Here is a 26,919-nt window from a genome sequence, read left to right as displayed (position 1 = left end):
TGTGTATTTGTGTGACCTAGCAGAGAAGCAGCTTATATACCTTTAACCTGGCTGCTAGAAGCTCTTTCACAGCTTATTATGCGGAGTTTCTTCGCACACACCAAACATGTTCCTTGTGGTGGGTTACCTGAACCCCTCAGGGCACCAAACGGCTACAATAAGCTCCAGTTGTAAGCTTTCACTCTCTTCTCAGCCGGTTACTGGCTCCAGGTGAACATGACTGAGGAGAGGAAGAACTGCAGCGGGCACGAGCGCGGAGCCGAGGGCAAGAAGCGTGCGCGCTCCCTGCAGTCGATGCACATTGGGGAGGGTGAGCCTGGCCAGGAATGCGCGGCGTGTGTAGGAATGTGATCCAGGCAGCCATCGGTTAGAAGGTGCGATCGCTTTCCTGTGGAAGTTTTGGTCACGGAGCGGAAGGTGAGCACAGCGTACCGTTGTATTAGTCCGCCGTACGGAGCGGACTCGGGAGTTGGACGGAGTTTGGGGAGGAGGGAGGGTGACGGGGAAGTGCTTAGGCCGAGACTGTAAGAAGTTGTTGTTCGGCGTTGGCAGTGTGTGACTAGAAGCGGAAAGCGTGTGAAAGAAGCCGGGGGAGAGTTGTGAGGGGAGCGGGAAGGTGGAGGTGAGCGGCGGAGGATTAGGTGAACACCTCAAACTTCTACACGGCTGGGCGAGCCAGTCCTCCCTCCCCTCTCTCTCTCTCCTCACACTCCTCTCCCCTCACACTCTGCCTGCCCGTGTAAACATGGAAGGAGCTTGTCCAGGGTGTGACAGCAGGGGGGGCTAGCGGCGGCGTCCGCTCCCAGGCCTCAGTAAAAGTTTGTTGAACATGGAGGAGGGGGGGCTTCTCGTCTCCCCCCTGTTGGCGGTGGGAGGAGGGGAGACTAAGTTAACAATGCTCAGCCCTCACTGTCCCCTTCCTGGCGGTGTGTGATGTTTGTTAGGTTCCTGTGTTGGAATAGGATGTGTGTTGTGTCCCCCTCCTATTCAGGGACATGGGTGTGTAGAACTCCGAAGTTTAACAAGAGCGGAAACGGCGTGCATGGTGATCCTGGCTGGTGCGCTATGGCCGGCTTCTGTGTGCTTCTCAACTCCTGTCCTCGGGACTCAACAGGCCACATTTTAGGTATTACCTTGGGGAGATGCAGACTAGAATACTGCAATCACTGAGCATCACCTGTGATGTATTTCAGTTTTCTTGCAAACCTGGCCTGTTATGCCTCGTACACACGCATCGATAATTGGCCGTGAATTTTCGGCCAACGTCCGATCGGCCGATTGTCGGCTTGTTAGTATGATGCTTCCGACAACCGACTGCGACTTTTCGGCCGAACATAATCTGGTGTGCATGCTATAACATTTTTGTTGGCCGTCAGCAGAACGGCCGATTTTCCGTCAGTCAGTACAGATTTCAAGAGACAAAAATCTGATGAGCAAGACTGGGCATGCTCAGAGAAGAAAAAACACACAGAAAGTTAACCATCACATGACATCACTTCTGCAGTTGGTTGTTGTTGGCCGACAAAATTCGTGTGCAGTCTAGAGCACATTTCAACCAACACGACAGCACTGCACAAAAGACGGCCGATCGGTTGGCCGATAATCGTTGCGTGTGTACGAGGCATAACAGGCCACATTTTAGGTATTACCTTGGGGAGATGCAGACTAGAATACTGCAATCACTGAGCATCACCTGTGATGTATTTCAGTTTTCTTGCAAACCTGACCTGTTAGTGGGTCCTGAGGACCGGAGTTGAGAACCACTGATCTATGGAAAGCCGCACACTTCACTATACAGACATCGGGCCAGTCCTGCGCTCTTTCAGTGGCCACGTATGTCACACAGGCTGGCTCCTGGGTAAGGCTCCTTTCACGCTTGTCTGACTTGGGACTGCAAAGTCGCATGACAAGTTGTACGCCATGATTTCCAATGAGTACCATTTATATCTGTGCGACTTTAACCACTTAAGCCCCGGAAGATTTTACCCCCATTCCGACCAGGGGGTATTTTGCGATTCGGCACTGCGTGACTTTAACGGACAATTGCGCGGTCCTGCGACGCTGTACCTAAACGAATTTGGCGTCCTTTTTTTCCCATAAACAGAGCTTTCTTTTGGTGGTATTTGATCACCCATGCGATTTTTTTTTTTTGTTTTTTTTGATCACGCGCTAAAAACAAAAAAAGAGCATCAATTTTGCAAAAATAGCAATATTTATCACATTTTTTTTATATGAAATTTCCCCCAAAAAAATGTAAAAATCAAAATTTTTTAACATTTTCGGCCAATTTGTTTTATGCTACCTATGTTTGGTAAAAAAAATCGCAAACAGCGTATTTTGATTGGTTTGCGCAAAAGTTATCGCGTTTACTAACAAAGGGAAAGATTTTTGTCAACTTTGTTGTTTTTTTTTTTTTTAACGCGTAACGGCGGCGATCTGCGTTTTTTTTTTTTTTTTTCTGCGGTACTGCGACATTGGGGCAGACAGATCGGACCCTTGACTGACATTTGTGACACTTTTGGGGTTACCAGTGACATTTCTACAGTAATCAGTGCTATATATATGCACTGTTACTGTAAAAATACACTGGTAGTGAAGGGGTTAACTTTATTTGGGAGGGAGGGGCATGCTTTCTACTGTGATTGGCTGTGGCTTGAGCTGTAAGGACACTGATCAACGGATCTACATACTAGATCCGTGTGATCAGTGTCTTTACAGGGAGGAGAATGACAGGTGGCTTGTTTATACAAGCTGCCTGACATTCTCCCTCTCCCCCGCCGATCGCCGAGTGACCGGCGGACATCGGGGCCGCTGGTCACACGCGCGGGGGGGGGTCCGTGTCCATGCGGGAGCGCGCCTCCGGCGGCGTGCGCTCGCTCCCTAGACCCTCACAAGCTAGTGACGTAGACCTACGTCACTTTGCCTGTGAGGGGCTGACTGCCGACGTAGATCGGCGTTAGGCAGTCGGCAAGTGGTTAAAGTAGTCTCTGCACTACGGTGGTGCATTTTGAGGTATATAGACCTCAGGATTACACAGGCATTGCTTCAAGTCCAGTCAAAAATCACATGACTTTTAGGTCACACAGGTATGAAAGGAGCCTTATGCCTCGTACACACGCAACGATTATCGGCCGACCGATCGGCTGACTTTTGTCCAGTGTTGTTGTGTTGGTTGAAATGTGCTCTAGACTGCACACGAGTCTTCTCGGCCAACAAAAATCAACTTCAGAAGTGATGTCATGTGCTGGTTTACTTTCCGTGTGTTTTTTCTTCTCTGAGCATGCCCAGTCTTGCTCATCAGATTTTTGTCTGCCGAAATCTGTACTGACTGACGGAAAATCGGCCGTTGTGTTGACGGCCAACAAAAATTTTATAGCCTGCACACCAGATTTTATTTGGCCGAAAAGTCGGAGTCGGTTGTCGAAAGCATCATACTAACAAGCCGAAAATCGGACGTTGGCCGAAAATTCATGGCCAACTGTCGACGCGTATGTACGGGGCATAATGCGGGCACTCTATTCTCTCAAAGGGCCAGTTCATAGATGCTTTTCTGCATGTGAGTTTTTGTTTTGTTCCAGTGCATTTTTGATGCGGTCCAGTGCATTTTTTTTCCTAGCCTTAAAGCGGAGTTCCAGCCAAAAGTGGAACATTCGCTGTTTTGCTTCCCCCCCCCCCCTCTGGTGCCACATTTGGCACCTTTCAGGGGGGAAATGGGTACTAAAGGCAAAGAAAACAAAGAAAGGGCGCACCGACCTAGCGCATTATCATCAAGGTTATTGAGGATAATGCGCTAGGTCGGTGCGCCCTTTCTTTGTTTTCTTTGTCTTTAGTACCGGTGGACTACCCCAGTCCGTTATGGGCAGCAAGACCTTAGCCAGTTGTGAGTCCCGTGAGGAGTGTGGTCGGGGGGCTTGGATTCCAAGCGCAGGAGAAAGGTGTTCGCACCTTATTGTTTTTTGGAGGGGGGGAAATGGGTACCTGTCTTCCCTACTTCCGGGAGACCGCGCCGTCCCTCGGAAGTTCGGCCTCCTCCTTCCCCCGCCGCCGGGCCAATATGAATGCGCAGCACGCTTCGCGCATGTGCAGTAGGGGCCCGCCTGTGAAGCCACAAGGCTTCACTGCCTGGTTCCCTTACCGGCACTGGCGGCAGCAGCACCCGACAGCTGATAGAAACATCGGCTGCAGTGCTGACATCGCTGGGCTCCAGGACAGGTAAGTGTCCTAATATTAAAAGTCTGCAGCTACAGTATGTGTAGCTGCTGACTTTTAATTTTTGGAGGGAGAGGTGGAACTCTGATTTAACTACCTTCTGCCATATAGACAAGACGAATGACGTCGCCTCAGTCTCGCCGTGCTTTCGGGGGCATGGTGATCGTGGGCATGCTGGGACCCCAATTTTGGTAAGAAGCTGATGACGCAGCTCTTTACCGATGTGGTCAGCTGTGTCCAATCGCAGGTGATCACATGTAAACAAGGAAATACTGGTTATCAGCTTTTCCTCTCTCTCACTGATAGTGTGAGGAATGGAGAGCCAATTGGTGGCATCTCTTCACAGGGGAGACCTGTACAGATAATCGGGACACTGATGATCAGTACAGCCCAAACAGTGCTTAGCAGTGCTGCATATTAGTGTCACCTCATCAGTGAATGTAAATGAAAAGAGGTTTGACCGCACTCCAGTGGATGAAGATAAAATGATCCTTTATTAGGATTGTAAATCCAACAAGACAATCGAGGCAGGCAGTTGACGCGTTTCCGTATTCAAGATCGCTAATTATAACTCGTCACCTCATCAGTGCCCATCAGCGAGGCTGGCTTCACGCAGAATTGGGAGTGGCTCACAACAGGGGGTCTTGTCCATCTCCGTGCACTATTCCAGGTCTGCATTTTTGACTGAATTCGTACCTAAAACGGACCAGAAGACGCACTGGACTTTACTGCAAGCCGCTCCGCAGCGGACACGGAGCCATGTGAACCGGCTCCATTGAGAGCCAGGCACAGTCTCCTGTCATGTGAGTTGAATGCATCGATTTTGTAATAGTGTGAATTCAGCCTTAACCACTTGCCGACCACCGCACGACTATCTACGGCGGCGGTCAGCCCCTCACAGGCAAAGTGACGTAGGGCTACATCACTAGCTTGTGAGGGTCTAGGGAGCGAGCGCGCACCGCCGGAGGCGCGCTCCCGCGCGGTCACGGACCCCCCGCGCGTGTGACCAGCGGACCCGATGTCCGCCGGCCACTCTGCAATCGGCGGGGGAGAGGGAGAGAGTCGGGCAGCTTGTGTAAACGAGATGATCATATGGATGTACTATGTAGATCCGTTGATCACTCTGCATACAGCTGAAGCCACAGCCAATCACAGTTAGAATCACGCCCCTAGGGACACACACAGCCCCTCCCTCTCAAATAAAGTTAACCCCTTCACTACCAGTGTATTTTTACAGTAACAGTGCATATAGATAGCACTGATTACTGTAGAAATGTCACTGGTAACCCCAAAAGTGTCAAAAATGTCAGTCAAGGGTCCGATCTGTCCGCCGCAATGTCGCAGTACCGCAAAAAAAATCGCAGATCGCCGCCATTACGCGTTAAAAAAAAAACAACAAAAATGACAAAAATCTTTCCCTTAGTAAACGCAATAACTTTTGCGCAAACCAATCAAAATACGCTTTTTGCGATTTTTTTTTTTTTTTTTTTTTTTTTTTTTTTTTTTTTTTAAACTTAGGTAGCATAAAACAAATTGGCCGAAAATGTTAAAAAATTTAGATTTTTACATTTTTTTGGGGGGGAATTTCATATAAAAAAAAAAGGGAAAAATATTGCTATTTTTGCAAAATTTACGCTCTTTTTTTGTTTATAGCGCGTGATCAAAAAATCGCACAGGTGATCAAATACCGCCAAAAGAAAGCTCTGTTTGTGGGAAAAAAAAGGACGCCAAATTAATTTAGGTACAGCGTCGCACGACCGCGCAATTGTCCGTTAAAGTCACGCAGTGCCGAATCGCAAAATACCCCCTGGTCGTTTAGCAGCCAAATCCTCCGGGGCTTAAGTGGTTAAGGAGAAAAAATACTTGTTTACATAATTTTCTGACAAAAACGAAGAAAAAACATTTTTTTTTTTTTTTTTTTCTGCCATCCTGACTAAGGTAAACTGGCCGTGAAGCCTTGTGGATTTGCAGCTGGTTTCCTACTGCGCATGTACGAAGCAAGCTGTGCTTTATGAATGGCCCGGCGGCGGTGGAAGGGGGCCCTCACTGCAGAGAGGTCTCCAGGAAGTGGGGATGGGTACCTGTCAAAACGGGAGGAAGGAAACAAGCAGAGCTTCCCCTTTTTGGGTGGAGCTCCTCTTTAAATACAATAAAAAAGCTCTATTTGTTTGAAATAAATGATACAAATTGCATTTGGGTACATTGTTACATGACTGCACAACTGTTATTCAAAGTGTGGCCTGGGCTGAAAGGGGGTAAAAGTACCCATTTTGAAGCGGTTATATAAGGACGTATGTTTTTGGTGTGTTTCGATACTGCACTGGAACGCAGTAAAATGTATGTTATACTTTTTTTTTTTTTTTTTCTGGAATGTACTAAAACTGGCAGCACTGGTGTGAACTATACTATTGGAAACCATATAACCTACTATCCATGCATTTTTGATGGAGAAAAAAATGCACTGGACTGCATGTGGTGTGAACTGGCCCTAGAGCTTGGTTCACACTTATGTGTTTTTTTGGGTACTTTTTGCAGAAATGCATTACAGCCTATTTACCATGGTTTCCTATGGCACACGTTCACATCTATGCGTTTTTCAGCCACTGCATTTTTTTTTTTTATAAGGGTCAGGCCCGGTTCACACTAATGTGGGGATGCATTTGCTCGGGCACGTCAGCCCATTCATTGATACAGTGTCAACTGTACAAAAAAAGGCACAAGCACCGTTTTAAAAACACGGCAGCAGGAAAATTGCATGGTCTTTTTTTACCATGCAGTTTTTCCAGCTGTTCCCTCGATTGCGCTGCTTGCTGAGATGCGTGGGGTTGCCATTTAGAATGATTTGATGTGTTTTTTGGGAGTTGTCTGTCATGCAAAAGAAAGAGGCAAAAAAGCAGCAGAAACATAGCAAAAATGCTATTTGTATGAGTTTCTGTTGATTTTTCATTGAAGTCTGGGAAACCAAAAATGCAATCTGCTGTGGGCAAAAAAGTCCCTGATCCTTTCCAAAAAGACCTGCATCAGTTTAAAATGCACAGATGCATTAGTGACCCATAGAAAATCCTGTTAAATGGACTGTAATCACTGTAGGCACTGGGAAACGCGTAAGTATGAACCTAGCCTAAGGCTGATGTGCATTGTAGCAGTAGAAATCTTTTATTCACAGCTGTGGATGAGAACAGCTAGTTGGTTGCTGGCTCTGTTCACTATAATGTCAGGTCGCTAGCAGCCACAACACTGTGCATCCATTTGCAAACACTGCAATTGATTGCTTTCTGTGCGTAGTGCTGCAAATAGCTGCGGCCACCGGCGACTTCTCATTCTAGTGAACGAGGCAGGCAGCGTCACCTAGCCACTCTCATCCGCAGCTGTAAACAAAAGATTTCTGCCTCTTTCTACCTGACATTATATGAGGTACCATCCCACTTTCCTGATCTGTGCGTTCCTTACTAAGAAAAAACCTATACCGCTTGTCGCTTACTAATTCTTATAACTTGAGTTGCTATGGAGATTTACTACCAGTTGTAATTACCACGGAAACGCAACCATATGTTTGTGTTTTGTCGGTATGTATTCATGATAACTGGACTTATGTAAAAAATGACTGCGCTACTGTCAGGGAGAACAGCTGCTGGCACTACAATACAACGATATTGTCCAAAGCAAGTAAAGGGAAAAGTGCCGCGCTACAAACATGCAAAAGAATGCATGAATTATTCTGACATTAAGTGCTATATATATATATATATACACACACACACACACACACACACACACACACACACACACACACACACACACACACACACACACACACACACACACAGTGTTTAGTATGTAAGTGACTGTGCAAAACCAAATAAAGTGCAAAGTGACAAATGTGCAAACAAGCAACCTCTATATAACACAATAAAGGAGCAAAAATTGTATATAAAAAAAAAAAAAAAAAAAAAAAAGGGTAAAAGTCCTCAATAACGTGATTAATAGGTGTTAAAATAAGGGTTAGAGTTCATATCCAAAAGGGGCATTCCGTGTTCAGAATGGAAGATTGCCAAAAGGTGCGACCATCATCACAGGGGAGACTCGGGAGTTAATGGACTCTAATGCCAGCGGCAAAAGGTAATAAAACCATAATGAAAAAATGATCTCTGGATGATTAACATCCATTTGTCACACCAAATCTTCACTATGCATATAGGAACTTGGATACCCATAGAAAACAAAAGGTCTCCTCATAGTGTAAAACCATCATAGTGTACCCCAGATGTCTGTGTGGTCGAAACGTGTAGTTATGCTGAGTTTGCTCCATGATATTGCGCCTTTTGGATATTCTCTGATCACACTACTTGTGCTTGAATCGCTTGTAAACTGCAGAGAGAATGTACGTTTTTTTTCTACTTTTAAATAAAGTCCTTCTTTTATGGTTTTACACAATGAGACTTTTTGTTTCTTATGGGTATCGAAATTCCTATATGCATGGTGAAGATTTTATGTGAAAAAGAGACATTGACAATCATTCGCAGATCATTGTGTCATTATGGTTTTATTACCTTTTGCTTGAATGACTCTTTGCCGCTGGCATTAGAGTCCATTAACTCTGGTAAGCGCTCCTGACTCTCCTCTGTGATAATGGTCGCACATTTTGGCAATCCAGGTTGCTTGTTTGCACATTTGTCACTTTGCACTTTATTTGGTTTTACAGTCGCATACTAAACACTGTATGTTTGTATGTAGCACTTTATATGTCAGATTAATTCATGCATTCTTTTGCATATGTTTGTAACGTGGAACTTTTCTCATTCACGATAACTGTTGGGGGTTATTGCATTCACATTCGAGCATGGACATTACACTTGTCCTTGATTTCTATAGCTTGTCCTTTTCATATGCAAATGGTGCATCTTGTCTCTCCAACTGTTTTTCTTTTCTTGTATCTTGATGTCACTTCCGGGTCTCTGACAGTTTCGCTGGCCATCAAGGCCAGGAAAGATTGTAATGCAGCACGATTTGCATTGCATTCAGTGGAGCACAGGGGAGACATGCAGGGTCTTTTAAACCCTGGAGGTCTCATTTAAAAAGAACCTGCCACCCAAAAAAAATGTTACGTTCACATGTGATTTCACATGAATAAAAATGTTTATCATTGTAAAAAATGTAAGTAAAGTTACACACAAGCATATAACCCCGCCCCCCCCCCCAATAAAATTGAGCCCCTACCCCCACATACATACATGCATGTACAAACCTAAACATACATGTCAGGGTGCATATGCCTGAAAATGAATGCAAGACACATTCAAATCTCCGAGGATGCTGGAATCAGCAATAATTTTAGCACCAGACCTTTGTAACGCCAAACAGGTGAGCTACAGTGGATATAAAAAGTCTACACTCCCCCGTTAAAATGTCAGGTTTCTGTGATGTAAAAAAAATTAGACAAAGATAAATAATTTCAGAACTTTTTTCACCTTTAGTGTGACCTATAAATTGTACAACTTGATTGGAAAAACAAACTGAAATTTTAAGGCCCCTTTCACACCTGCTGTCCGTTTGTCTGTTTTTCATCCATCCGTTGATGGATGAAAAATGGACATTAGTGCGTTTTTATGGAAAAAACGTATGTAAATAGATGATCATCCATTTACATCAGTTTACATCCGCAATCATCCGTGTTTTTTTTTTTTTTAAACTGATCAAAGCTCGGTTTTTCTTCCGTTAAAAAACGGATGTAAACTGACGAATGGTCAAATTTTTTCATCTGTTTTTGCATGGGTAGTGGATGTACAAAAATTGATGAATACTTAATCTATTTTGAGGTGACCGAACTGATGATATGAACGGTCCGCATGTGTGAAAGTGGCCCTAGGAGGGGTGGAATAAAGCAAAAAAACTAAAATAATGTGGTTGCATAAGTGTGCACACCCTCTTATAACTGGGAATGTAACTGTGTTCAGAATTAAGCAATCAAATTCAAACTCGTGTTAAATAGGAGTCAGTACACCCCCGCCATCATTTAAAGTGCCTCTGAGTAAGCCAAATAAAGTTCAGTTGTTCTAGTAGGTCTTTCCTGACATTTCTCAGTCACATTCTACAGCAAAAACCATGGTACACCGAGAGATTTCATTGTTAAAATATATTAGCCAGAAGAAGGGTATAAAAGAATTTCCAAGGCATTAGATATACCATGGAACACAGTGAAGACAGTCCTCCTCAAGTAGAGAAAATATGGCACAACAGTGATATTACCAAGAACTGAACATCCCTCCAAAATTGATGAAAAGATGAGAAGAAAACTGGTTGGGGGGCCTGCCAAGAGGCCTACAGCAACATTAAAGGAGCTGCAGGAATATCTGGCAAGTACTTGCTGTGTGGTACATGTGACAACAATCTCCCGTATTCTTAATATGTCTGGGCTATGAGGTAAAGTGGCAAGATGGAAGCCTTTTCTTATGAAGAACAACTTCCAAGCCTGGATAATATTTGCAAAAAACACATGTAAAGTCTCCCAAAAGCACGTGGGAAATGTGTTCTAGTCTGATGACACCAAGGTTGAACTTTTTGGCCATAATTCCAAAACATATGTCTGGGGCCAAAATAACACCATGCCCACAGTGAAGCATGGTGGTGGCAGCATCATGCTTTGGGGTTGGTTTTCTTCAGCTGGAACAGGGACCTTAGTCAAGGTAGAGGGAATTATGAACTGTTCCAAATACCGGTCAATATTGGCACAAAACCTTCAGGCTTCTGCTAGAAAGCTGAATATAAAGAGGAAGTTCATCTTTCAGCATAACAACGGCCTAAAGCATACATCCAAATGAACAAAGGAATGGCTTCACCAGAAGAAGATTAAAGTTTTGGAATGGCCCAGTCAGAGGCCAGACCTGAATCAGATTGAAAATCTATGGGGTGATCTGAGAAGGCTGTGCACAGGCAACCATATTATTTTAGTTTTTTTATTTATACTTCCACTTAAAAAGATTTCAGTTTGTTGTACATTTTATAGGTCACATTACAGGTGGAAAAAGTTCTGAAATGAATTCTTTGCCTTTGTATCACATAAACCTGACAGGGGTATGTCGATTTTGTATATCCACTGTATAGGGGGCTTTTAAAATGTCACCTGTGAAAATATAGGGTACTGAAGTTCGTCGCCATATCACGGGCACATGCAAATTTGAGGATTTTCATGCTGGGTATTTATCTACTCTGTGCAATCTGGGCTTTTATATTTTACCCAAAAATTGGGTAATTTTTTGCTTTTTTTGTGCCCTCTAAAATTAAATTTAAATTTTTTTTTTTTGTGTTTCCCTGACCTTTGCAGTAATACCGTGTGACATAAAAAATCGGAACTACCACTATTTTATTCTCTAAAGTGTCTGCTTTCAGAAAATTATATAATGTTTTGGGGATTTTGTGTACAGTCCTAAAATTAAATTTTTTTTTTTTTTTAAAACTTGTGCACAAAGCTTACCCGTAAGCTTAGTTTTTTTTTTTTTGTTTTTTTTTTAACAGACTCCTAACCTTTTTAGCTGGCTCCTAGGTTCAAAGCAAATTTGTCAAGCCTTGCATTAGGACCATATGTGCCAACTGAGCAAAGTGACTTTGACACAGACTTTGCAAATAAGGTTTGGCCAGCTGTGTAGCACTACCACAAACGTGATGATGAGTTCACAACAGCTGCCCAGTTCAAGACCTGTTTGGCAGGGGAGAGAACCACCTGTCTAGGGCCTTATTTTACTGCCATTCTGATTCTAGTCCGAAGATTTAAATCTTAAAATTAAAGTAGGGCTGGGCGATAAATCGATTTTTTTTTTAGTTTGAAACGATTTTTTTTTTTTTTAAACAAGTTTTTTTTATACAATTGTTTTTTTCCTCCACCTGGGCTCAGCCAGCTACTAGTCCGCCGCACAGGAACCGAACTCTCCCCAGTATCGGACCGCCGCGCCGCGCCTGGATGTGACGTCAGCTGCGGGCGGTGCGTCCGTACAGGGGCTGCGGCGCTATGATAGGTACACAGAGAACTCCCCGGCCTGGATGTGACGTCAGCTGCCGGGAGAGGAAGGGGGCGGTGCGTCTGTACAGGCCAGGGGCTGTGATATCACAGCCCCTGGCCTGTACAGACGCACCGCCCCCTTCCTCTCCCGGCAGCTGACTTCACATTCAGGCCGGGGAGTTCTCTGGTCTCAAACAGAAGAAAGGGCAGAAACCTGTCTCTTCATAATGCCAAGTGCCACTTGTGCAGGCCCAACTGCAGGAAGGAGAAAAGATTTAGCAAATGGAGAAAATGCTAGGAAGAAAGCCCCAAAGCCCATACGTTCACTGATTTTGCGGTAAGTAGCCACTCTAGATTTTAGCATTGTAGGAAACCCACAAATTTAGAGATGCCCCTGTCTAAAAACCAGGACTTCAAACAGCAATGACCATTAAAGCCAGATACTGTAAAGCAAGATGGTAAATTGGTCCTTGAGACAAGGTTACCAACAATCTGGAAAAGCCCATGGAGCATCTTTCAGGACCTATCACAGCGCGCCGCAGCCCCTGTACAGACGCACCGCCCGCAGCTGACGTCACATCCAGGCGTGGCGGCGGTGGTCCGTAACTGGGGAGAGTTCGGTTCCTGTGCGGCGGACTAGTAGCTGGCTGAGCCCAGGTGTGTGTAGTTACGCGGGGGCAGGCGGAAAAAGGCGGAAAAAAGCAGAAAAAAAACAATTGTAGAAAAAACTCATTTGAAAAAAAAAAATTGTTTCAAACTAAAAAAGGTGGCCGGTTACTGGGGAGTTCTGACTGTACCTATCACAGCGCAGCCCCTGTACAGACGCACCGCCAGATCACGTCACATCCAGGCGCGGCGGTGGTCCGTCAGACACACATATACAGCTGCAGCGCTTCTCGTCAGTCCTCCCTCCACACAGTGAGCTCTCCTCCCTCCCCGCTCAGCGCGATATGAGCCAGCCCCCGCGTCTTCTTTTACTGTCTAATGTCTAGTCTATTAAGTCCCCGTTCACACTAAGGCGACCTGTGAGGCGACCTGGTCACCTCACAGGTCGCCGTAGGTCGCCTCCCATAGGGAAGCTGCTAATAGGAGCGACACAAGTCGCTCCGACCTAGAAAAAGGGTCCGGAGCTTCTTTGAGGCGACCGCCATAGACTTCAATGTTATGAAGTCCGTGGCGGCCGCTCCGAGGTCACGGCGCGCTGCTCGCACCGCGACCTCGGAGGTCGCGGTCCGAAGTAGCGTCGCTTGTATGTGAATGGGGCCTAAAAGAACAACAACACAGTCAAAAAATTAACAACATGGCAGCGTGTACTTTGTTTTGGGATTCTATGCATTTTAACTCTTTAGGAGTTAAAATAGCAATAAAGTTGCACTTTTGACACTATATCTGATGTCTGCAGTCATTTTTTAAGTGCATTGGAAAAAAAATCGAAACTCGAATTTTTCTTTAAAAATAGAAGATTTTTTTTTTAGGCAAAATCGCCCAGCCCTAAATTAAAGTATGTAAAATCATAGTTACATAGTTACATAGTAGGTGAGGTTGAATAAAGACAATAGTCCATCCAGTTCAACCTGTGTAGGTGTGTGTGACTGTAATCATCTAACATAGCCCTCAATCTCCTGATCCTTGAGATGTAAGTCTAAGAGTCTTTTGAAAGTCACCATACTACCCGCAGAAACCACCTCTTGTGGTAGACAATTCCACAATCTTGTAGCCCTAACAGTAAAGAACCCCCCACGTTGCCTGAGGTTAAAACGCTTCTCCTCTAATCGCATTGTATGTCCTCGAGTCCTCATGCAATTCCTTCGAATGAACAGCTTTTCTTCTAAGCTGAGATCCCCATTAAGATATTTATAAATTGCTATCGTGTCCCCTCTCAGACGTCTTTTCTCCAGGGAAAATAAATCGAGCGATTGCAGCCGCTCTTCATAGGTAAGGTCCTCCAACCCCCTAATTAGTTTAGTTGCCCTTCTCTGGACTTTCTCCAGCTCCAACACATCCCTCCTGAGGACTGGCGACCAGAACTGGACAGAATACTCCAGATGCGGTCGGACCAGAGTTTTATAAAGTGGAAGGATTATAGTCTTATCTCTGGAATACATCCCTTTCTTTATGCATGCTAATATTCTGTTGGCTTTGGAAGCTGCCGCTTGGCATTGCATGCTGTTGCCTAATCTATCATCAACTAAGACTCCCAGATCCTTCTCCATTTTTGATTCCCCCAAGGGTTCCCCTCCTAACGTGTATTGTGTTTTTATGTTTTTGGTCCCCAAGTGCAAAACCTTACACTTCTCCACATTAAACCTCATTTGCCATGTCGTTGCCCACTCCGTAATTTTGTCCAGGTCATTCTGTAGGATATCTGCTTCATGCTGTGCAGTTATTGCCCTGGCCAATTTTGTGTCATCTGCAAAAACTGATAACGAACTACTGATCCCGTCCTCAATGCTGTTTATGAATAAATTGAACAAGGTTGGTCCCAGGACTGAGCCCTGGGGCACCCCGCTTACTACCTCAGACCAGTCTGAGTATGCGCTGTTTATTACTACCCTTTGGACACGGCCTTTTAGCCAATTCCGTATCCAAGAGCAAACCCTGCTGTCGATACCTGCAGACCTTATTTTATAAATTAAGCGCTTGTGGGGAACTGTATCAAACGCCTTAGCGAAATCCAAGTACACCACATGCACTGGTCTCCCCCTATCTAGCTCACAGCTCACTTCCTCGTAGAATGCTAAGAGATTGGTTTGACAAGATCGCCCATTTGTAAACCCGTGCTGGTTACTACTGATGATGTTGTTGTCTTTAGCATACTCTACGATATAGTCCCTTATCATCCCCTCCAAAAGTTTACATATTATTGATGTCAGACTGACAGGCCTATAATTTCCCGGGATATGTCTCTGGCCCTTTTTGAATATCGGAATCACGTTAGCCTTCCTCCAATCCCCTGGTACATCTCCTGTCCTAATACTGTCAGCAAAGATCAGGAACAGTGGTCTAGATATAACCATACTGAGTTCCTTGAGCACTCTCGGATGTACGCCATCCGGGCCTGGTGATTTGTTTGTGTTAAGTTTATCCAGTCTTTCCCTGATTTCCCCCTCTGTTAGCCATAGTGGCAAGTCCTGTGTATTACTACTAACCATACAGTCATGGTCAGTGTACCCTTCCTTTTCCTGCGTAAAGACTGACGAGAAAAAAGAATTCAGCACGGTTGCTTTTTCAGTGTCCTCTGTAACCATCCTCCCATCATCGCTAATTATGTGTGCAATATGCTCTGCCCTAGTTTTTTTTGCTGTTGATATATTTAAAGAATTTCTTTGGGTTTTTTTTACTATCCTCCGCTATTTGTCTCTCAAAGTTGATTTTAGCCATCTTGATTTCGTGTTTACACTTCTTATTTTCCTCCTTGTATTGCTGGAAGGCCGATACGGTGCCCTCTGATTTATATTTCTTGAAGGCCAATTTTTTTCCCCTAATAAGTTTTTTAACGCTACGGTTTAGCCAGCCAGGTTTGGCTTTGTCTCTTCTAAATTTATTCCCCATAGGAATGCACTGCAAGATGCCTTTGCTTAATATTGTTCTAAAGCATCATTCATTCTTTTTATAAAAAATAAATGCTGAACCTAGATATGTGTATATGCTCTTAAATCACTAGTTTTACCATTGTTGCAAAAGTAGATACAGTATGGAAAAGAAAATGCAGTCTACTGGATCTTGTGGTGTTGTAAAATGTGATCAATTACTTGTCTGGTAACTAAATGCAGTATTTGAGAAATAATTTCAGAGTACAAGAAGTCCTAGAGCTGCACGATTAATCATTTAAACATTGCAATCTCGATTTCCCCCCCCCCCCCCTCATGATCTTAAAACAGCATATCCTCGAGTCTTAGTCCCCATTCACACTAGCGCGACTTGTTTGGCGACTTGGTCGCCTGACAAGTCGCGGTGGTTCGCCTGCCATTGATTAGCACAGGACCCGTTCTAATAGGAGCGACACAAGTCGCTCCGACTTAGAAAAAGGGTCCTGTACTACTTTGGGGCGACCTGGAGGCGACTTGCATTGACTTCAATGATATGAAGTCCGTGCATGTCGCGCCGAGGTCGCGGTGCACGCTGTGCACCGCGACTTCACAGGTCGCCCCAGCAAGTCGCGTCTCCCGTGTCTGAACGGGGTCTGAGACCCCGTTCACACTGGGGCGATGCTACTTGCCGGGGCGACCTCACAGGTCGCAGTGCGCAGCTCGCCCCAGTGTGAACAGGCTCTTACAGAGCTGTTCTCTGCTTACTCACAGCTGTCAAAAAAAACAAAAGTCCTGGCAAATGTTTATCAACATTAAGTCCCCGTTCACACTAAGGCGACCTGGTCGCCTCACAGGTCGCCGTAGGTCGCCTCCCATAGGGAAGCTGCGGACCCGTTCTAATAGGAGCGACACAAGTCGCTCCGACTTAGAAAAAGGGTCCGGAGCTTCTTTGGGGCGACCTGGAGGCGACCGCCATAGACTTCAATGTTATGAAGTCTGTGGCGGCCGCTCGGAGGTCGCGGTGCGAAGTAGCGTCGCTTGTATGTGAACGGGGCCTAAGGCTGCTAGATAACTATAAACACAATGCTTTACAATGTATCTTTTTGTTATTTTAGATCAAAGGAATGAACTTCCATCTGTAAGTGAGGGCAGTTTAACCTCTTAAAGACTAAGAGTCGGTTCACACTTGGGCAACACGACTCCTTAATACTTCGGGAGGCGACTTGTCAGTCCCGTGCACCACGACTTCAGAGCGACTTGCAGGGACTTCACATAATGGAAGTCTATGCAAGTCGCTCCGAGGTCACCCCAAAGTAGTACAGGACCCTTTTTCTAAGTCGTAGCGACTTGTCGCTCCTATTAGAACGGGTCCTGTAGCGGTCAATGGACCGCGAGGGAGCGCGACTTGTCAGGTTGACAAGTTGCACTAATGTGAACCGACTCTTAGTCCCGGTTCACACTTGTGTAAAGCGGGAATGCTGCGAATATGCAGCGTGATCCTGCATCGCATCTGCACCTCTGGTAGTTCACACTGCGATATGCAGGGGGTGTCAATTAAAAGTTAACGACACCCCCAGTTGCGATCGCATATTGCAGTGCGATCTGCGAGTTCGCACAGAATTGTATCGCACTAGTGTGAACCACTATGCGATCCGATTCTGCTGTTGCTAAAAAAAAGCCTCATGTGCGAGTTTATTGCGGATGCGGTGTGAATTTAGCCATACAAAGTGTATGGGTGAACTCGCACCGCACATGAGATGGCATGTAATTTAGGAGCAGAGTGCTCTGAATTTACATGCAATCTCAGCAAACGCAGTAGTGTGACCCGGTTCACACTTCTGCGATGCGGAAACGCTGGAAATATGCAGCGTGTTCCCGCATCGCATCCGCACCTCTGGTAGTTCACACTGCCATATGCGATACGCAGGGGGTGTCAATTGAAAGTTAACGACACCCCTAGTTGCGATCGCATATCGCAGTGCGATCTGCGAGTTCGCACAGAATCGGATCGCACAAGTGTGAACCACTGTGCGATCCGATTCTGATGCGGCTCAAAAAAAGCCTCATGTGCGTGTTTGGTGAACTTTGTCCGCCGACTACAGCCGACTGCAGAAGTGATGTCATGTAATGGTTAACTTTCCCTGTGTTTTTTCTTTTCTGAGCATGCCCAGTCTTGCAAATCTGCGGTCTGTCGGCCGAATTCTGTACTGACTGGCGAACAATCGGCCGTTCTGGTGTCGGCATACAAAAATTTTAATGCTTGCATGACAGATTCTTGTCGGCAGAATGTGCGCTGACGGCTGTCGGAGGCATCATACTAACAAGCGTACAATCGGCAGATCGTTCGTATGTATGTATATATGTGTGTGTGTGTGTGTGTGTGTGTGTGTGTGTGTGTGTGTGTGTGTGTGTGTGTATATATATATATATATATAATATAATTTTTTTTTTTTTTAGCAGAGACCATAGCTAAAATGGTGATCGCTGCAATCTTTTATGTCACACTGTATTTGCGCAGAAGTCTTTCAAACTCAGGTTTTTTGGGGATAAAATACACTTTAATGAATTTAAAAAAAACGAAACCGTAAAGTTAGCCCAATTTTTCTTGTATAATGTAAAAAATGTTACGCAGAGAATCGTAATCTTTATTCTAAGCAAAAAAAATTGCGATTCTCATTTAATCCAGAATCGTGAAGCTCTAAGTCCCCTACTTAAGATCAAGTTCTGTTCAGAGAGGGTGTTTGTACGTCCAACAAAGTTAGCCTAGGTTCCCAACTCACACAAGCAGTCAGATTTGTAGTATTGTAGTTTACTTTTCACAAAAACTATAAAAAAAAAAACAAATGTTTTAATCTTGCAGTACTATTCCTTGAAAAGTAAATTACAGCAGCCAGCATGCGGTGAAATTGTATGCCAGACAAGTAAACTAACTTGTGTGGTTGGACATGCTAACTCACTTTTGCATCTTTGAAAGTTGCCAATTTGAACGTTTGTATGTAAAGGACTTACTATATTAACTTGTATTTGATTGTTTTAACTTTTACATTTACTAATATAAAATAGTGCTTTCCTACTATAAATGTAATTTATGTTACCGTATGCATATGGCTCTGAATTGTTGCTTTGAGTTTTTCTTTTGACTCCCTACTTTTTTTGTTTATTCTTTCTTTAGCTCTCACAATGGCTACGCAAATGGTGAGCCAAGCCAGCAGCAGCAGTTTATTCTGCAACAGCAGCAGCTTTGGCATTGGTGACATGTATGGCTTACATGATCTTTCTAAAGCAGAAATAGCAGCTCCTCGATTGATAATGCTAGCAAATGTAGCTCTTACTGGAGAAGTTAACAATGGCTGCTCTGATTATGCTTTGGAAGAAGACAAGCAAATGGCTGAATTAACCACTGTCTATGAAAACAGTTTTTCTGATAGTGAAGGGGAAAGAATGGAAATGGAAGAATCAGCCATGGAAAGTGAGGCGCCCATCTTTGAAATAATGGAAATTCAACCTCCTCAAGTGCAGGAAGAGAATATATGTGACAATCAAACCCCTACTCTTGATAATCCCATAGTAACTGAACAAGAAAAAGATGTAGAGGCTCCTCCAGCGGCTGAAGAGAAAAACAAGAGCACCAAAAGCAAGCCTTTTCAGTGTAGGCCTTGCCAGTATAAGGCTGAATCAGAAGAAGAGTTTGTTCATCATATTAAGGACCACAGTGCTAAGAGATTCATTGATCATGACACAAATAAAACCACAAAAGAATCAGGATCTTGCTCATCTGAAGAGGTGGACACTTCTAAAGGACCTATCAGATGTGACCGATGTGGCTATAACACCAATAGAATTGATCACTATTTGGCACACTTAAAGCATCACAACAAAGCAGCTGAAAATGAAAGAGTTTACAAGTGCACCATATGTACATACACAACAGTCAGCGAATATCACTGGAAGAAACATCTCCGGAATCACTTTCCTAGGATTGTTTATACATGCTCGCAGTGTTCCTATTTTTCAGATCGTAAGAATAATTACATTCAGCATATAAGAACACATACAGGTAACTTTGAATTTGGGAAGAAAAAACAATGCAATCTTTTGATTCTTTCACAAATAATTTTACTTCCAACACTGATTATAAGGTTATACAATGTTAATTTTGTGTGAAATTTAGTTCTTAAAATCGTGCAGCTCTAAAAAGTCCCCTTCTTATTAGAGATAACGGAAATTCAACCTTGAGTTGGAGTGGAGTGCACATTACAAGTTTGTTTTTGTTTTTTTTACCCAGCGGTCTAAACGACAAAAAACTGATAGCTCAGGTCTGAGCCGCTGTACTAACGATCTAATGTTACAGCGATCTCTCCTGCTGTTCTATTGTGTTCTGACAGAGGGATGGCCCCTTCAAGAGAAGCTGGCCGAATCGGCTGCAGTACACATGGGCCGAATGCCGGCTAGTGTCTATTGAACCGGCCAATGCACCTGACATTCGGCCTATGTGTACTAGGCTTAAAGCAGAGTTCCGGCCACAAAATCGACATAATCGATTTTGTGGCCATCCGCTTGCTTTTCTTCACCTGAAAAGGAATTGGATAGTTAGGATTTATTTTTTTTTTTACTTACCTTGTTATTGTAGAAAGAAATACTCACCTTTCTTCCACTTCCTGCCACGGCCCGCGCCGTCCCTTCCGGTTTGCAATGATTCCTGGGAGCTGAACGTCATCGCTCCCAGGAATCAATGCGACGGCACCGGCCCCCGCTCGTCACTTCCGGTGCGACGCCGCATTCCCTGCTAAACAGCTTCTGGGCATGCCCAGAAGCTGTGGAGGAATGCGGCGCGGCACCGTAAGTGACGAGAGGGGCCGGTGCAGGCGCATTCTGGGAGAAGAGGACGCAGAAGGGGATCGCGCTGGCTTCAGCTACCCACAACAGAGATGGCAACGCTGGAGAAGAAATTTTTAAAAGTGAGTATTTCTTCTTGCAGGTAAGTGCGAACCGGGACAGATCAGAGGCTATCCATTGTGGAATGTACGAGCCCTGACTGTCCCGGGGTATGTTCATTGAAATTTTTGTTTTTGTGGCCGGAACTCCGCTTTAACTAGCTTTTCCTTGTCCCTAGGAGTACAGGGGTATAAACACATGAATTGGATCTGAAAAGTATTAATAAAAACCTGTTTATTTTTTAATGTAACTAGTTTGGATATCCTATACAACAGCTTTCAGTTTGGCCCAGGAAGTGACTCCACTAGGAGATACTTGGGCTTTGTGCTAATAGGAAAAATGCTGAGGAGGAGTGGGCATCCATATGCTGCTGCAACTTTGATTATCAGTATTCAGGTGTTTTTGTCCAGGGTTTTAAACGGTATTAAACCCCAAACCATAAATGTTATCTATCCAGTATACCAATCGTTAGATGTGATGGCTGCATCAGTTTGTTTTCTGTTTTCACCCAGTATTCTGGCCAGTTACACACCTCCTGTGTCAGAGCACCCCCAATCCTAGATGTGGGAACATAGGGACACCTTTGGACAGCAGCATTGTCAGTCTGGGGGGTGGAGAGTGTTTAGATGTACCAGCAGTTTTAAATACACTAACAAATTGAAGCCAAGCTCCAGTTCACACTTTTTATTATCCGTTCCAGCCACAGTTTTTTTTTTTTTTTTTTCCTTTTATTAAAAAAGGTTTTAAATAAAAGATGACCCCCCTGTCAGTGTTTGTCTCATCTCTGTATCTGATACTCTGCTGCTGAACTTGTTCTTTCGAAAAATATCAGATCACTAGGTGAATATATAGCACAAAAAAGAAAAGAAAAGTGTAGCCATCACATCTAAGAATTGGTAGGCTTCAATATAATGTTTGGTTTTGGGTTTGAAGAGGAAGTAAACCCAGTGTGTTTTTTTTATATTCTTCCCCCCACCCCCCCTGAAAAGTAAAAGCATACTGTGCTAGTATGCATCGCATTCGAGCACATTATGTGACACTTGCCTCCAAACTAAGAACTCGTCGTCCCCGCTGGAGGCCGCATCCATCTTCAGCCGTCTTCCTTCCGGGTCTGCGGACTCCAGCTATGCTACTGGCCGGGAGCCGCGTGACATCACTCCCGCGCATGTGCACGAGAGCTGACAGTCACAGCACAGGGCTCTGAAGAAACAGCACGGGCGGCTGTTCCTTCAGATCGCATGAGCTGATCACGTCATCGGCGTACTATACAGTAAATATCTCCCTAAACGGTGCAAGTTTAGGAGATATTTACACTACCTAATAGGTAAGCCTTATTCTAGGTGGGTACAACTTACAGAGGGGGTTTACAACCACTTTAATACCTCTTTAAATTTTTAAGGTCCAACTACAACCAAAACCTTTTTTACTTTTTGTTAGCGAAGTACAATATTGAATTTACATGCCAGTCTCTCCAGGAGTGAGCAGGATTTTTTTAGGAGCCAGTTGCATTGACAATTAAGAGAGCCTCAAAAGTTAGGTGCCAGCTGTAACGGGTGACCCTTGGGATTTGTTCAGACCTAGAGTAGAGAAGGGATAAATACACTCTTTTCCACACGGAAAGAAAGTAAGAGGCAGTCTCCTAAGCAAGGACAGCTACAGCACCTTCCCAAATAAAGTAATTCATAAAAATAAAGATTTGTATTGGTAAAGTGAACCATTAATTTGCCTATGCAGGGCAGACAAATACAGGTTTTGTTCATCTCATCCCTCCCCAGTAGCATAGTCCCCTTTTCTGACTTTGCAGACAAACTTCTAAGCTCTAACTTGGAAAATGGATTTCTACTCTGCCTGATGTGATAGCACTGGGGCTGTTAGGATGCACCCTTGCCACATGGGAGAGGGGGAATGAGTAAGATGCTCATCCATACTTCCAACTTGATCATATTTCACTTTGCTTTTGATAGCTGAATGGACCAGCATTGAGCCAAAAAGGAGTATATGCTGCTGGGGAAAGGGGAATAACTGAATATTTTACTCTGCCCTGCATGAGTAAGGAAAGGGCTCCATTAAAACAACTACTATGATAAAATATATATATATTTCAGAGCTGTGCCATATTTGAACTTCTCTTTTTGATTAGTACATTTTTCTTGAAATAAAGTAAACCTCATTAAAATAATCCTTAAAGCCTAAAGGCAGAATTTTTTTTTTTTTTTTTTACCTTTATTTATTATATGCATGAAGGCAAAAAACCTTCCATGTTCTGCTCCCCCCCTCAATACTCATCTGAGCCCTCTCTCGATCCAGTGATGTGCACAGTGGGTTAAGGCTGTGTGTATTATGGATGCATAAAGCGGGGACCAGTGCCCCCTATCAAGTGGCTTGAGATGGGGGGGCACTGGTCAAAGGGGAGGAGCCCAGGAGTGCTTGTGGGGGACCCGAGAAGTAGAAGATTGTGGCTGCTCTGTGCAAAACTATTGCACAGAGCAGATAAGTATGTTGTGTGTTTTTTTTTTTAACAAAAAAAAACCTTTACTATTATTTAAAAGTGGTTGTATGTATAGCCTAAATTATTATTGTCAGTGCCCACCTTATACTTACCCGAGCCCTCATTCGATCCAGTACTGTGCATGTCTACATCTCTTCTCTCCCCTCACTTCCGAGTCTTACGGGGACACCTGGAGCCATTGGCTCCCAGTACTGTTAATCAAAGCCAGTGATGAGGAAGCGGGGGTGGGGTCGGGTCCTGCTGTCTGTGTCAATGGACGCAGCAGTGGGGCTCAGGAGCGAATACGCACAAGTGATTGTTAATTTTTTTTACAATCTTTTTAATGAGTTTGGTCTTGCGTAACCAACCACAGCTTTTTACAAGCTTGGGGACCTGTGACATTTCGTTTCCTCACTACTGATACATTTTACAGGGCTGAAAATGCATGTTTGGTCAAAAAATAAATTTTAGTACATCTGCACATTTCCACGTTTTGTCTTAATTTGTTCAAAATTTTTTATTGTGATAAAGTAGTTTACAAGTACATTGTAGTGCAGAGGTATACACTCTTATCACAATGTGAGTGTCCAATGTATCCAATTTGTATGGTTTGATTGTCCAAAAAACGTCTTACAAATATTAGCTAGAAACAGGTATGTAAAGTAAATTTAAAAATAAATAAATACGCTTTCCCAGACCAACTAGGAGAGATTGGCAAATGCGCTCCAAGTCAGGTCATATATAGTGTAAGATTAGTAATTATTATAGAAAATAAGTAGATGGAAATGAGAGAGATGAGAAAAGAAGGGGAAATGATTGGGGTCACGCCCGTCCGGGCTATCGGCACAGATGTAGGCAACGAGTCCCAATCGCGAGACAGATGGGTCATCTCATGATTCATCCAACGTCTGGTCAAACTTTTGGGGGAGTAAATTGTGAACCCATTACCCTTGTTTTATTTTCAAGCATGGATACGCCAGGTGTCCTCCAGGCTCTGACTGTTGTCTGCTTGGAGGAAGTAGTGATGTAAAGGCTCTTGTTGGGGCCGGTGCACATTTTTTCAGCAAGGCTACTGCAGAATCTAGTGAAAGTGAGTGATGTGAGCATCTGAAATCCCTCCATCCAAAATTGGAAAGCTATTGGGCGGGACCACCTCAACCGCTAAAGCAGTTGGTGGGGTTAAAGCGGAGTTCCACCCAAAAGTGGAACTTCCGCTTTAGGGAGTCCTGACCCCCCGACATGCCACATTTGGCATGTCATTTTTTGGGGGGGGGAGCGGGTACCTAGTTTTGAAAGGTACCCGCTCCCACTTCCGCTCGGAGCGCCGCGGCGCCCTGAGCGGAAGTTCTCCTCCCCCCCCCCTCCCTCCCTGCAATCTTCTGGGACACGTCAGAGGTCCCAGAAGATTGCCGGCCAATCACGGCGCGCAGCGCGACTCGCGCATTCGCAGTGGGTACCCGGCTGTGAAGCCGCAAACTGTAACAGCCGGGTGCCCACAGCAGTGATGCCGGTGCTGAGGGAGAGGATCGAGGCTTCCGGCGGCCGCATCGCTGGACCGTTGGACAGGTGAGTAAATGGCTGGAACTCCGCTTTAAGTTAGACTTATTTTAGTGATCTTGCGGAGACCAAGTACTACTTAATAAAGACAGTATAATTGGCATCTAGAGACAGTGTTTATTGCATAAGATTTGGTTGATTGCCAGATTACGGTCTAAACTTCCAGGTCTAATGATGAGAGATTGAGGTCAGAGCTCCATCGGTAGGTGTCATTTTTTGTCTTTTTAAAGCGAAACTCCCCCCAAAAGGGGAAGTTCTGCTTTAAGGACTCGTCCCCAGCTCCTCTTGCACAATTGGCACTTTTAAAGAGCGGGGGGGGGGGGGGGGGCAGGTACCTGATTTTTGTCAGGTACCTGCTCCCAATTCCGTTCCAAGCACCTGCGGACGGAGGATGAAGACGGCTGGGGTGAGCTCCCCGCTGGACTGGACTGTGGGACAGGTGAGTGGCTGTTTTCTAATTTATTTTTTTTGATAGGTGCCTGGCGCTCCTCTATAATCACTTGCCGACCACCTAACTAGGAATGTAGATCATGATTATGACCTTTAAATACTGTTGTAATGCTAGCAGCTAGCTGCCATAACCCCGGTATCATTTTTTCCCTCAGGTGGCAGGCTTTCAGATTAAAGTGATCCCAGTGGTGGATTCGATGCAAGATCACTTTTATAGGAGGCGGGAGAGGTGCAACCAGATCTCTCAATAAAGATGAGCTGTCATGCTTTTTTCTATTATAAGGGATGTTTACATTCTTTGTAATAGGAATAAAAGCGAATAAAAAAAAAATCGAGAGTGTAAAAATAAAAAGTAAAATAAGAGAAAAAAAAATTAAATGTGATCCATCCCTCCGTGCTCAAACGCATAACTAAGTCGCGCCCGAATATCTAAGCAGTGTTCAAACTGCACGTGAGGTATTGCTGCGATCGTTATAGCAAGAGCGATAATTGTAGCGCAGGACCACCTCGGTAACTGAACGTGTAACCTGTAAAAAATGTTAGTGTCTATGGAGATTTTTAAGTACTGTAGTTTGTCGCTTTTCCACAAGCCTGCGCAAATTTAAAGCATGAGATGCTCTGTATTTACTCAGCATAACATCATCTTTCACATTATACAAAAAAATTGGGCTTACTTTAATCTGTGTTTTTTTTTTTTTTTTTTTTAAGTGTATGTTTTCCAAAAAAATTGCTTTAAAAGATCACTGTGCAAATACAGTGTGACATAAAATATTGCAACGACTGCCATTTTATTCTAAGGTTTCTGCTAAAAAATACTGCTTTTTACTTATAAACTACAAATGTCATAAAAAGACCTGGTCTTTAAGTGGTTAAAATGCTGCAAGTATAGACAAGTGATTGTTGATCCTCCTATAAATCCACTGTGATCTACTTCCCCTTTGCTGCATTTCAATCCCAAGCACCATTACTAGCCCTTTCTAGAATTCGGAACACCTTTCTCGTATGTTCTGGAGAGGCGTTCTCTAGGAGCACTGGACAAGGCTTACAACACTGCTTTGAATTTCAGCTCAAACAAGAAGTCATTTCTAGCAGATCGACAGCAAATTTTTCTGTATTTGCAGCATTTTAAAGAACTAAAACATTGGGACATGTATTTCAGAGATGTACTTAAATGTAACCTTATATATAGATTAGAAGTAGGGATGCACCGAATTGAAATTCTTGGCCGAAGCCGAATAATAATGAAATGCTTGGTCGAAGGCCGAATACCGAAAGCGGTGTTTTGCATTTTTTCCATTTATTTTGCCAATTTTTTGTCCTCTCTCTTGTCCTCTCATGTCTCTCTCTTGTCCTCTCATGTCTCTCTCTTGTCCTCTCATGTCTCTCTCTTGTCCTCTCATGTCTCTCTCTTGTCCTCTCATGTCTCTCTCTCTTGTCCTCTCTCTCTCTTGTCCTCTCTCTCTCTTGTCCTCTCATGTCTCTCTCTCTCTCTCTCTCTTGTCCTCTCTCTCTCTTGTCCTCTCATGTCTCTCTCTCTCTCTTGTCCTCTCATGTCTCTCTCTCTCTCTCTCTCTCTCTCTTGTCCTCTCATGTCTCTCTCTCTTGTCCTCTCATGTCTCTCTCTCTCTCTCTCTCTCTCTTGTCCTCTCTCTCTCTCTCTCTTGTCCTCTCTCTCTCTCTCTCTTGTCCTCTCTCTCTCTCTTGTCCTCTCTCTCTCTCTTGTCCTCTCTCTCTCTCTCTCTCTCTCTCTTGTCCTC

At 44.3% G+C, this 26,919-nt stretch overlaps 1 protein-coding gene across 1 annotated transcript in view; it reads left to right on the top strand.

Moving 5' to 3' along the window:
- Nucleotides 1–285: 285 nt before the first annotated feature.
- The window catches only part of REST (RE1 silencing transcription factor), a 58,400-nt gene continuing 31,766 nt past the window's right edge, over nt 286–26,919 (top strand). The window contains exons 1-2 of the mRNA XM_082243334.1: nt 286–417; nt 18,905–19,789. Coding sequence (XP_082099460.1) covers nt 18,913–19,789 — 877 coding nt within the window. The 5' untranslated portion in view covers nt 286–417; nt 18,905–18,912. The remainder of the gene's footprint in view (nt 418–18,904; nt 19,790–26,919) is intronic.

The sequence above is a fragment of the Pelophylax lessonae genome, assembly GCF_965119305.1.
Source record: "Pelophylax lessonae genome assembly, chromosome: 1".
NCBI lineage: Eukaryota > Metazoa > Chordata > Amphibia > Anura > Ranidae > Pelophylax > Pelophylax lessonae.
Note: the sequence above shows the minus strand (reverse complement) of the source record. Positions and strands in the feature narration are given on the sequence as shown.